The 13,842-nt window shown below is 32.0% G+C and overlaps 1 protein-coding gene across 2 annotated transcripts; it reads right to left on the bottom strand.

The window, feature by feature from the left end:
• Window positions 1-4,915: 4,915 nt before the first annotated feature.
• On the bottom strand, window positions 4,916-13,119 carry LOC149557475 (MADS-box transcription factor 23-like). 2 transcript variants are annotated; one of them, XM_089832129.1, is made up of 7 exons: window positions 12,738-13,119; window positions 11,644-11,710; window positions 11,442-11,506; window positions 11,246-11,345; window positions 11,107-11,148; window positions 5,533-5,574; window positions 4,916-5,386 (listed from the first exon to the last, which is right to left on the bottom strand). In XM_089832129.1, the coding sequence occupies exons 1-7, from the start codon at window positions 12,917-12,919 to the stop codon at window positions 5,225-5,227; spliced, it is 660 nt and encodes a 219-aa protein (XP_089688255.1). In that variant the 5' UTR covers window positions 12,920-13,119; the 3' UTR covers window positions 4,916-5,224. The 2 variants fall into 2 exon arrangements, with proteins under 2 accessions (XP_089688255.1, XP_089688256.1); XM_089832130.1 differs by having other exon boundaries at window positions 11,442-11,503; window positions 12,738-13,021.
• Window positions 13,120-13,842: the final 723 nt, after the last annotated feature.

Here is a 13,842-nt window from a genome sequence, read left to right on the forward strand (position 1 = left end):
TTTCTTAGCTTCAGACAAGTAGGCTTCTCCAAATAGAATGGTATCATCAAAATTTTTTTGGTAGGTGTAATGTTGGTGTTGGGAAGTAGATTTTATCTTTTAAAGTACTTATTTGAATTATTTTTTTCTTTTATCATTTCCTAACACTTTAACCACAATAGTAAATAGAAATGGGTCACCCTGTTTAATGATTTTCCTATAGAGAAGATACCTTTAGGAGAACCATTTATAGAAACATTAACATAGTGGTGTTGACATACATAATTATTTTTAATAATAAAACACATACATGTTCAGGACAATTTACTCTATCATAAGCCTTAGAAATGTAAATTTTGAGAATCATACCCTCTCTTTTCTAAAACTCTACAGAGAATGATCCCATGATTGATAATAATTACATTGAAACTAATTTTCTCTTCCACAAATGTGTTCTAGTTTTGAGAGATTATCTTTTCACAATGTTTTTGATTCTATTAACTATCACTTCGAATAATTTTTTATATAAGATATTAAAAAGGCTGACAGTTGTATAGTGAGAATTTTTTCTAGACTCAACCACTTTAGCTATCAAATAAATAAAGGTATATTTAATTCCTTAAACAATCTTCCTATTCTTAAAATAAACATAGTGAGGCAATGTAGATGTCCATGTACCAACAATATCCCAATAGAGTTAGAAAAGACTAGATAGAATCCATGAGGCCTTGGTGCTTTCTATGTTTGGACAGAGAAAATACGCTCTTTGACTTCCTAAAAAATGATTTGTTTAACAAGGTTTCTATTTTCTTTCTTAGTGAAGAAATAGAGAGTACTATCAAGCATATAAAAAATATAAGAGACAAAAATATTCCCATTTCTATAAGATTTTCTCGCATTCTATGAAAATATATGATCATACAAAAATGATCTCTCTTCTTTGCATATATTTTCATCCTATTCTAATCTTTCTATTCTAAAATATAGAGTTAAATAGTAGCCTTTTTTCCTCCCTTGAAATACTATTATAAAGGAAATTTAATTCTATCCATTCATTTTATATTTAATCATTAATTTTTTTTGGGTATTTTGAACCATAGCAAAACATGTGTAATGAGCATTCCACCAATATCAACCAAACTTCTAAAACCAAGGAGAGAGATCCAAATTTCAAATTCTAAAGGGTAGGGTCCTTATTTTTTGTTATTCTAAAGAAACACAATGTCATGATGTTTGAGCCAATTATTAGCTAGGAGAAAAGTGAGAATGGAACAAGATTTGACTAATTAGAGGATAGAAAAAAATTGTCGAATTTGAGTTGAGCAAGATTTTTCCCTTGTCTTCTAATTGACCAAGGGGAGATATAAACATAGATTTTATTGTCAATCACAAAAATTAGAAAGATTCATAATGCCTTAAATAAAGTCCTCCATGCCACTGCATTTCTATGAGGGGTACAATAGGGAATTAAAGTCACACCCCATCATCCATCTTACAACCCTATTTTTTTTGAATAGTAGTAGCAAGGAAGTTCCAAAGTTTTTCCAGGTAGATCTAACATTAGGAGCATAAACATTAGAAAAATTCTAAGATATAATAGAGCTTATATACTTGAAGTTAGTAATCAAGATGCATATTGAGGAGTGATATGAGGTACTAGAAATCTTAGGATTATATATGGTTTCTAACCCACTTGAAGCACCTTCTGCATCATTAAATTATCATTCTTGATAGTAGACCATATATGGTTTACTATATTCTTAAACCCTTCATTTTGGCTTCGTATCTTCATGTGTTGTTTAGTGTCACTATTTATGCCTCTTAAGATCCAAGGTAGGATCTTCGACATTAAATTAGCTATTCTACACAACCAATCCTTGGGTTGCATTCCCACTATTTGCAAGAGTGGAGAACTCATTTATATTTCTTTTTAACAATATAGAAGTCATCAATCGTCCTTTATTTCTTGACTGCTACATCCTTTTCTATTTCTTTTTCTATAGCTTCCTTAATTCCATGATGGTCTTTCTTGCTTAGAATCACATCCAACATAGAGTTGTATCTTATTTTCACCTTTTTCTCTTGTTTAGAATCACATCCAACATTGGTTTATATCTTATTTTACCTTTTTCTCTCACCACTCTCCATTTAGGATCCTTGCCATCTACATCATTGCCGACCTCAGAAGAAGATAGAGGATATAGAGGCAAATCAAACAAATGATAGGTTATCCTTAAGGCTAGAAAATCTCAGAAACTTGCTAGCTAATTTTGGGGTTGCTAAAGGATCACTATTTTCTTTGTCATTTTCTATATTGTCATTCACTCATAATCCTCCTACATCATTCAATCCAAAATACTCATTCTGGTCAGAGACATGGAAGAAACGTCAATTAGATTTCCTTCTTGATTATTTGAAATGTTGAGGTCCACATGCATCCTGTTCTTTATGTTTCCCCTTGTGATTCTTCATGTGACTACATCCTTTCTTCTGTAATATCTTGGCTAACGTTCTTGCTTCCCTTGTCGTTATTCTCTTACTTGTCCAGGACACAATATTTAGCAGTTTATATGGAATTTTCTGTATGTACCAAGTCAAGAAAAATATTGGACTAATTCATAGAGCTAGAGGCCTTAATGTCATCAATATTTCGAATCCATACTTAATCAGAAGGACTTCTTCATATTACTCACTAATCCTTCCTTAATCAGAAGGATTTCTTCATATTACTCACATGAGGGACAGGGATTATTTCTTGTGTTGATTCCCACACTCTACAACATGACCGAGGTGTTGACATTTCTTGTAGGTCTATTAGAAAGTAGTGAAATTCTCATATTCCAGAAGTTGTTCCCACGAACCATGCTTATATTGTAAAGTAATGAAGATGGAATCACTGTATTAACCATCATATTCGCAAAAATTTTCACAAAATGAAGTTGAGATCTGTGTTGGGTAATTCCATCCACTACCAACAGAGATCCAACAGACTCTTGTATACCTCTAAACACCTCAAAGTAGCATAACTCAAGGGTAACCAGTGAGGCAAAGCCATGTGGGAGCCAAAGCACCAAAGTCATTCTGGGCATTGAATTCCAAATTACATTCACAAAGGGAAAGTATATTTCTGTGTTACTCCCATTCATGCATTAAAACATAAAATCCTGGTAAGAACGGTAGAGGAAATCTTCTTTGTTCACTAAACAAAAATTAAATAGGCTATTAGAATCCCATCGAACTTTACACTTCCTTTTAACTTCCATTGGGAAGAAAGCCACAGCATTGGTTAACAAAAGATCTAAAGGAAGGGAACTTATTCAGTAAAGAGAGCTCATCTTAATCTGAGTCACAAGTTTGGAGTTCCAGTTGGTCGATTATAAAATTAAATGAAATTCAATAATTAGGAAAAAAATAGACATTAAAATAAACTTATATATATTTATCTATTTTTAAATATAAGTAATCTACTCACAAAATTGTCAAAATTATTTGACATTACTAAATAATTTAAACTAAATAACTTAATATTATTTTAAAATAATATAATCTTATTATAAATAACAATATTATATTAAATATCATAAAATTCACATAAAGTTCAAAAAGATATAAATTTACTGAAATTATAACTTTATGAATGAAATTGGACGAATCTTATAACGCTATAATTTTTTTTTTCATTAATTCATCGGGAACATGCAGCGTTGTAGCACTGACTTTACAGCAACCCCCTGCATGTTCCTGGTTTCAGAGTACATCATCTTTGAAGGACTGACACGCAGCAGCTTATCCACAAAGGAAAGGTTTTCAAATGTAACATTTGATTGGTTGGACTGTTTATTTTTACTAATATCAATGTTCGAGCAGATAAAATTACCTTGTACAATGAAATCTATTCATCTCCAAGAATACAATCAATTCCATTGTATTGATGAATCATAAAGTATGAATTAATATAGTAATGCTAATAAAGTCGACATTTTATTAAGACTTCAATAAATCATACATAGATTCATTGTACAGATTTATAGAACATCACTTTCTGAACATATTTTATAATTAATGAAGACCAAGAAATCTATTTTATAAAATATATTCATGAGTTGAATGAAATTGATTTTATTCTCGTTTTTATGATGAATCAGGAAGCATGATCTGAGAGATTGACGTTGGTAAATGTTAACAGTCAAATACAGAAGAGAAATGTATACATTTGGTACCAGTTTTGCAAGATATAGATTTCCAAACAGTTAAGTAATTTCTCTAATATTTCGTGTAAAGAAATGAAAGCCAGGAAACTGTAAATCCAATGACTACATTTTTACAACAAAATTCTGCAGAAGTCTCCAGTAAAAGCGAAGGACAAAATAGTCTGGCTTAACATATGCTGAAGAAACTATATTTCCAAGGCTAATGCTTGTTTCCAATTTCAGGTATTATTCACATTTAAAGAGACAATGATAACTAAAATGCATGAATTTTAGGTTATCAAATTTCGTATTTCTGATTTTTTAAAGAAGAAATAATTGTATTAGCAATCACATACAGTGAATTTAAATCAGACAGATTATAAATGATGCTGGCTAATTTCCAAACAAAATATACTAAAGATAAATAAATAAAAAGTCAAACATGATTTCTTTTCGGATTCACAAAAACACAAATACGATCACAAAATATACATACAGATCATGAACATCAAATGTTGAAAGTTTCAATTTTTTTTTTGAAATTTAGTCAATAGTACAATTTAAGGAGGATAGCTGCATCTGCAAGTAAATTATTACGGAAGATACAATGGCTGTTAAGCCCTAAAATCATTCTAAATTGACAACGGCTGTTATTGTAGACAAAACTTTTCTTCTTTTCTCCCTAATCAGTATTTAGGTTTAATAGGTCATGTAGTCTGGTCTGAGAAAAATGTTAAACAATCAAATTTAGAAACCAAAAAAGTAAGATAATTTTATTGTTCGTAACTAGCATATTAAAAATTATACAGATTCAGCATCTAACAGTTCAATATTTTGAAGATTAAACTTTACATGGCTGATTGTAGGTTTTTCACCAACATAAAGCTCAATGCGGTTAAAGATAACCTGACTTTAGGTTTTCAATCACATACTTTTCTAGACAATCTATTTACGGTATGAAAATGTATAGTATTTTTTTGTCCACGGAGCGACATCTTCGTACATGCAGGTAAATAACTTATAAATCTACAGAAGAAGAGAAATTAGGGTTAGGATTAGGGTTTCACTATGCCGTGCAGGTTTGGCTGGCTTGGCTGGACACGAAATCCAGGTGGAGGAGTTTGTCCACCAGAGTTATCAATGTGGTATTCTTCAGGAATAGTTTGTCCACCACAGTTATCAGTGCGGTATTCTTCAGGAATTTCTGGATTTGAAAGCTACAAGAGGAAACAAGTTAATATCAGTGTGATATTGAGTCTGTTTCCAGATCATTCCACCGATTTTGGTAATTTTGCAGAAGATATATTGACTGTAAAAATCCAAAAGTTGTGACCAAATGAATGATTTCATAGCTAATACGTACCCATTCCCTGAGAATAGTGCACTTCTGCTGCAATCCAATTACCTGTACATGACCAAAATCAATGTAAACAGTTTTAGGGTTTTACTAAAATTAGATGAAGATTCAGTATGAATAATTTTATTTGACTGGATTTCTTAATAATATTTTCTTTTTGATCAGATAAGAGGGCAAAGTCAAGAGTATTTATTATGTGTTTTGATTAATTATTATTACTTATATATTTGATTCAGGTAGATTGGAACTCAAGATAGAAGAGGCTCACAAATTACCCACTCTTGCCTGGTTTCTTAATATTTATTAACATTAATGTATTATACCTATTTTATAATTCAAAGATAAAAATAAACTTATTTTTTTAAATCCCTTTTCTTATAATCAATAATATTCTTCTGTGTTGTTTCTGAATTGAATTGTGTATGTTTATTTATATGAGATATTTGAAATTGTACTCTATTATTTATCATTAGGATGACCCAAGAGCTCAATGATCTGACATAATTAAATTCAAGAACACTACAAATACTGATTAATCTTCTAAACGACTAAGTATGGATAGCTTTTGATTTTGCTATGGTCCCCAATCCATGAAACTAGAAACTGCACAAAAAATATTTTATTTTCCAAAAGCATTCTTATGCTTAAATTTAAATTTTATCCATAATATTTATTAAATAATTAAAAAATTGAATTTTTTTATTTTCCAAAAGCATTCTTGTGCTTAAATTTAAATTTTATCCATAATATTTATTAAATAATTGAAAAATTGAAATTTATTTTATTTTATAATTTATTGATAATATAGTAAAATCTAAAGTAATGATGTTAGTCAGTAGTAAGAATTTATTCAGAAATCTATGTATAGTGCTCATGAATTTTGAGAAATCGTGTTGTTAATAGATAAAATTTAATTTTTTACCAAGTTTTTATAATCAATAAAAACCTAAGTTTGATCAGCTTTTAAAAATGAATAATATTATTTTGTGTGATTTTTGATTTCAAATGTATGTTTATTTCTATCAAATATTCAGAATCACATTCTATGATCTATCATTAAGATATTAGAAAATTTAAGATCATGAAATATGATCTAAAAGTTAATAAAATATATATATATAATTGAATTTTAAAACATCATAAATACTGATTTGATTTTCTAAAGTATTCAGTACTATCCATATATGTATATATAGATTTTATTATGATCCAGAATTCACTAACATTCTAATGATGGATAGCCTTTTGAGAGAGTCAAAAGGAGAAATATTAGCTGCCTACTCTATTAATGTCAACCTCCACGTTCAAACTGTCTTTATGGCGGAGTTACTTGACCTATGATGGGCTAATTTTGCTGATTGAGCAGAAATTTGAAAAAAAGTGATCATCGAGGGAGACACCGACGAAAGCTTGGTGGAACCACAAGGATGTCATAAGCATGATTAGGCACTTGCTAAGAAATTTTGATGATGTGTCATTTTGCCACACCTGCTCAGAAGGCAATCATGTTGCGAAGGAGGATTCAAAATTTAGGAAGACACATTGTCTATCTTTGGGGAAGCCTATGAAGCAATCTCTCAAGATCATAGTGAAATCTTGCATTAATGATAATGTCATTATTTCTTATATGGTGTTCCTTTCCCATGATCTTTTGTTGAGTTGGATTGTAGTTTAGTTTGGGTTTATTAGTTTATTTATGAAGTTAAAAAGGTGATATTTGTTGTGAAAATTCTTATTGCAGTCACTATTGATAAATAACACAACTATAACTTCACCAATAAAATACGTAAAGAAATTCACAACACAATCAATACAATACTTTTAGACAAATTATCCATAGAAAAACTCCTAAGGAAAACCAGTTCTACACATGAGGAATTATATTAACTTTAGCAAATCAAGAGATACAAAATTCCTTGCCTCTCATTAGTAGAACTCCATCAACCTCTTAACTTCTCCCTCTAATATCCATTCATTGTTATCCCCAAAGCTATCACTACACCCTTGCTAACACTACAAATAGTTTGCTATCACTATAAACTCATTTACTAACACTATAAATGCTTCTACAAACTTGTTCTCCAAATGCCCCCAACCCCATTTTATAATACTTTTATTGGAAAACCAATAGCCAAGATCGATTCTTAATTGAGGTCGAGATCGAAAAAAACTTAACAACCCTAACCAAGTTGGTTTCTACTTGCTTCTAAAAGTGGTCTACTAATTAACAAATATTTATCCCAACTCTAAACAATTTGTTAGTAAAACAATTACTTGCTAAATAATAACACATGGATGAACAACTATCCAAGCTACTAAACTATCATTTGTCTCTTTCCACCCTATCTTTTTGGAGAGAAGTTGAAGTGTGTAAGTGTTGTAGGAAGTTGTATACTAAGAGGAAGATCATGGAGGTTGATCCACTTCAAGTTGAGCCTAATGAATGAGGGAAAGTGTTGGAATGATAAGGGGCTATGGGAAACCCTTGACCAAGGTGGGATTACAAAACTTATCACAAGAATGAAGGGTTACAACTTGGACCTCTCGCAAAATATTATGAAATCATGGGATGTAGGTAGTTGTGTGTCTTTTGTTGTAATGTTGAGTCCATAGTTTCTGTGCTAAGTATCTAAGGAGTGAAGATATTATGAAATATGAAGATGCCTTTTAAGGAGGCTTTGGAGCATTTTTTGGACCCCTAGGAGAAAATTGTTAGAATTCATTTTGGGTTTAACAAAGAAGCTATGAAAGAGAGATAGGAAAAAGGGAAAGAGAAGGAATTAGAGGAGTCAGAGGAGGAGGGGAGAGGGGGTAGAAGGAGGTTGGAGAGGTTAGCTAAGTCTAATTCTAAGAGGAAACTGAAAGTGGGGGCCTTGCAACAAGAGGAGATAGATTCTGAAGACACGGGCCATCCCAAACGGAGGATGAAAGAGAAGGCATCAAATTTTGGGGAGGGGAGAATGGAGGAAGAGGAGGGGTTGAAGGAGAGAAAGGAGGTGATGCATGTTTCAGAAACTATTGGATTGGGGTGTGTAGACTTAATGAAGGACTAGTTCCCTGATATGGTGGATAGAGTGCTCTCCCCCATAATGATTTCCTCCCTAGCTAAGGCTTTTTCCAAGGATAAGCTAACCCCTTAATTGTGCAAGAAGTTACTATGATGTAGGCAGATGGTTTTCCTTGTGACATGCAGGAGGTCAACATGGAGATCACAAAGAAGGCTAACAAAGAAGGTTGGTAGTGAGGTGTGGGAAAGAATTCATGGGCTAGAGGATAGAATGCACCTATTGACAAAGTTCACTATCAAAGTGAAATATGTAGCTACCACCGCACTAAACCTACTTAAGGACATAGAGGGAGACCTACCAAAGTAGGATACAAAAATGCTATTTGACTTCCTTGTGGAAGATTGGGCAAACATCCTCCTGGAGAGGAAGGAGGCTAAGAAGCCTTAATGGTTCTCTCTTTTTTGTTTTTGTGCTGTTAATCTACTGGTTGCTAAACTTGAAGGGGTTTAAGACTGTCATGCCTTTGTTTATATATTTCTATAGCTTTACTATTTTTAATACAAACAATATGTATGTTAGGCCTGCTGATACTCTTTTAATTATGGTTCCAAACCTTGTTTTTGTTTTATTAAGTGGTAGGGGTAGTTTTGAGTTGTTGATCAGTTTGATTGTTTATGGGCCAACCCCTAGTTTTGGTTGTGGCAGAGCATGGTGAAAGTGCTCATTCAGTTCATCACTTGTGAAGTTAGGTATAAATAGTTCCACTCTCACCTCTTTCTTATGGCTAATCATTTTTGAAAGAATTTTTTTTTTGCTTTTCTATTCAAGATTTATTCCTGGCTTTCCCTTTGTGTCCAAAATGCAAAATGAAGGGTTCTCTTCCCAAAAACCAAGGGTTTATGTTTAAGCTTAATGAGTTACATAGGAATCTATTCCCTTAGACTTCTCGTCACCTTGTGATTGAGTTAAACAATGAGGTTTTCCCTATCATTTGTTCCTTGTTTAAGCAAGCTCACACCCCTTTGACTATTAGGATTATTCCCCCGCAAAGCTAAAAACAAGAAAGATGATCTTCCAGAATCAGGAAGATATTGTTGAAGTTGTAGAGGACTTTTTAAAGGGTTCTTCCTCTTCCATAGACTAAATGGACCCTAGAGAACTCTTCTCAGTATTCGAGTATTTTACTTCCCTTCCCTTGAGCTCCACTATTTACCTTCCTTCTTCAATCATTGATTTAAGCTATTAAGGTGACCCTTAGGTGTCTTAGGAACACTCGTAGGGCCCTTTTCCTAGAATGAATGCCAACTCTGTAGATTTTGGAACCCTCACCTTATATTTGACAAAGCTAGGCTTATATTAATTTTCCATAGGAAAATTAACAAATAGGAAGACATTGCTGAGATAGAGAATAAATCTATTGACTCGACTTTGGGTCACAAGAATGAAGTGTGGTGGGAAGTGGGCCAGGAACTAGAAGATAAATTGCTTAATTCAGAACGACTTGAGGAGGAAGTGGTGGAATTTTAGAATAGAGTGCCCTCAAAGGAAGAAAATAATGAAATATTGAAGTCTCTGGTGGCCATGAAAAAGATGAGGACTAGTTGGGGACCAACTTAATAATTTGGTTTCCCACAACAATTATGTTTATACAAAAATGGAGGCCTAAATAGGAAATCTTAAGCTTTAGCTTGCAGAAAGATCAGCAAAGAGAAAGTGCAAGGATGAGACTTCTATAACAGATGAAGAATGAGTGAGACAGTGTATATCCACCCCCCAAGTTCTCCTTCATGGATGAGTGAGACAATGTATATCTGCCCCCCAAGTTCTCCTTCATGGATGAGTTGAAGCATCTGCAAAAGTAGTGGGCTGGTCTTCCCATCCTTTTCTTTGGGTTGGTGTGTGTTGGTTCCTAGGTGTTTGGCTTCTGATGGTACCAGGTTTTGGTGGCTGGCAGTATTTGTTAGTTAGGTGTGGGTGGTGTGGTGTTCGGTGATTGGTGCTCATTGGTTCAGCTGGCTCCTTGTTATTTGTTTGTGAATTTTTTGGGTTGTAGTTTGGTGTTTTTAGCCTTTTTGACAATGACTAGGCTTTTATTTTTTATTTCCTAGCCTGTATGTACTTCATAGTTTTGTGTCTGGTTGTTTTAAGTTTTAGCTGGTTGGTTTTGGTTCTATTATCTATGTGTCTATGGACTTGATGTTATTTCTGTTGTGAGGGTTCTCACCCATTCCTACTTTACTTAATTAGAACATTCTCATGATAGATCATAAACTGGGAGATATAGAATTCAATCCAAAAATAAGTAATTATATTTTCTAAAACACTCACTATATATATATATATATTATTATCAATAATTTATATCATATCAATTCATAAATTAAAATTTATTTTATTTTCTAACACCATTTCATCTTTATGATATTATAATAAAATCTAAAACAATGATATTAATTAATTGTAAGAATCTAATGAGAAATCTATGTAAACTTCTCATGAACTATCGACAATCATGTTGTTAATAGATGAAAGCTATTTTATGAAGAAATTAAAATGCTTGTATTGACGTTACCTTGCTTTCTGTCTTTCGGCGTTCATACTTTAAGACTTCAGTCTGTTTTGAAACATCAAGCAAACGGAGAAAAATGATCAGAATACATGAATTTTTATACCATGTAATATGTATTAAAGTTTATAGAAATTTGTTTTGCCTTTCTTTCTCGAACTTTCTTTGCTGCGAGTACAAGACTTCCTTCAAGAAAGTCCAGTTGGTTTGGTGCCAATGTCCCCACATCTTCACCCGTCACACAACTACACAGAAATATTATTAGAATTAGCCACAATGATTCTTATAACTTACATCTTTTATTTTCCATACAAAGTTTGAATTTCTATATGCTATAGTACCTCAATTCTTTTTGTAGCTCTTCATTTTCTCTCTTCAGATTTCTGAATTGAGACAACATTTGCTGCTAGTGAAAGGAAAAGAAACACACGAAAAATAAGTTATATGTCAGTTAAAACCAGAATGATTTACAATGATCTAAGAAATCAGAAAGCTGTATATTGTCTTTAGTTGTAAAAAAAACTATTTAAAGGGGATACCCACCTCATATTCATTGTTCCATGCTCGTCCTCCAGAGGCATTCCTATATCTCTCCAAAAGTCTTTTCATGCTATTATATTATATATTTCAATTTAGAACATTGCAAAATAGATGTTTAATTTTTAAAGATATTTTGTTTTTGATCTATTCTATGAGAATACATTTTTCTAAGTTCTCTCTATCATTTCCTCCGTCTTTCCTTGTATGTAAATACAGAGAGAATTGATACCCATTGAGTGTAAAAAAGTAAACTTAAGATAATGATTGGTTTTAGGCTTGAGGCAGACCTTATTTTTTCAAATAGTTTTACTATTATAGAAATATAAACAGATCTATATGGAATTCTTGCATTAGGTTTTTCCAAATTTGTGTGAAATAACTTTTTGATCTTTTATATAAATGTATTTTCTTTTGTATAATATCTTATACTCTTCCTAAAATGTAAGTATAAATACGTTGACACCCATTCTGATATGAGAAGCCAAAACTACCATAACAATCGCTTTAAAGTAAGATTGACCTTCATCTCATAGAGTAGAAAAACATCATTGGTAGATAGATTTGTGCGAAAATGAAACTTGTAAGATTTCTCTGAAAATGAAACTTGTAAGAATTCTGTGAAAATGGGACTAATAATAATAGATAATTTTGAAGCGCCCAAATGATAAGGATTCCAAGTTCTATGTATTTAGCTTTGTTAGAGAAGTTGTTTAAAAAAACAATAATCCAATAACAGACATAATATTAGATATATGAAAATGAGTATACTAATATTAGATAATTTTGAAGCCCCCAAATGACCAGGATTCCAAGTTCTATGTATTTAGCTTTGTTAGAGAAGATGTAAAAAACCAATAGGCCAATTCCAAACATTTAAATCGTGAGCCTGAAAATGTACAAAATCATCTAACCCATTATACCATTATCTTGAAATATTATCAAAAAATTAAAAAAAATAAGTATATCAAAACTCTTGCAATCAAAATTGTTAGATGATAATATGTATACAATTTTACAGATTTAACCAGTCAACAAATACCATATAAAGAGAAACAACCCATGAATTATATTTGTTATTCACAAATCAATCAACCAACCTTGAGCTAGCAAAATCAAAGAGTCTTCCAGTGCTATTGAAGACAATAACACCAACATCTGCTGCACATAAAATTGATATCTCCTTTGCTTTCTTGAACAGCCCTGATCTTCTCTTGGATAATGTTACCTGCCTATTTGTGGTATTTTCAATCTTCTTTATCTCAATCTTGCCCCTCCCCATTGTTCCTCTTCACTCCCTTCACTCCCTTCACTCCTTGGCTTCAAAATAAAACAAGTTGCAGAGAAGATTATGTTAACATGAAAAAATACTATTGATGATGAGAAATACCAAGTCACAAACAAAGCTGTTATTGTGAGGTAAAGATTTCTACAACTAGAATGCAGTGCTGACAACGTTTAAAGTCTGAAAATGGTATGCATGTGTTGACTAACTGTGGGAAGACATAAAACTCCAAGTAGAGATCGAACTGAATGCTGACACTTGTCAATAGATGCGGGTTTGGACCACGCTGCACGGAAAAGGCTTTGGGACCACAGTGCATTGATGTTACAGTTCAGAAAAAGGTCATTCTTCTGTTAGGACAATTGAATTCTTCGACATAGACATAGGTTATTTTGTACGTCAAATCCGATTCTTATTGATTAACCATTGGAGAAGGAGAGATGTTACAGTAAAACATTATGCGAGATGATAATCCCTTAGGTACTGTAATGATTAATAATTATAGCTTTAGCGTATTTACAAATTTTATTATTCCTCATCTGTTAATAATTTTTTATTTTATTTGAGGTTTCTATATGTATCTATTATAAATATTTAACTTTCCTATTATGATAATGGATCATTGAATATGATCTGAAAAGTTACTAAAAAATCACACATAATCTTTTTCAGAAGGAAAAAAAAAATAATGAATTGTAGAAATCTATTATCCAGAATATTTAATTTAGCCAGCAGTGAATATATTCTCCTAATTATCAATACCATAACATAAGTTTTGCCACAACAAATTTATTTGTTTACAACTCTAAAAACATTCGATTGCCCATTTTTGAAACAATTTTCAGTTATTTTTGTCTTTCACTTATAAAATGTGAAATGGTCTGCCTAATGCCTCAAAAGGGTTTGTACAAAGAAGATAG

This window comes from Cupressus sempervirens, chromosome 5 (genome assembly GCF_028749045.1).
Source record: "Cupressus sempervirens isolate cs-2001-9-10 chromosome 5, ASM2874904v1, whole genome shotgun sequence".
In the NCBI taxonomy this organism is placed as follows: Eukaryota; Viridiplantae; Streptophyta; class Pinopsida; order Cupressales; family Cupressaceae; genus Cupressus; species Cupressus sempervirens.

Coding starts and splice junctions, on each gene's coding strand:
- LOC149557475 (XM_089832129.1), bottom strand. CDS start 12,919: ATGGGGAGGGGCAAGATTGAGATAAAGAAGATTGAAAATACCACAAAT. Junction 11,711..12,737: donor TTTGATTTTGCTAGCTCAAG/GTTGGTTGATTG, acceptor ATAATATAATAG/CATGAAAAGACTTTTGGAGA. Junction 11,149..11,245: donor AGAAAGTTCGAGAAAGAAAG/GCAAAACAAATT, acceptor GTTTCAAAACAG/ACTGAAGTCTTAAAGTATGA.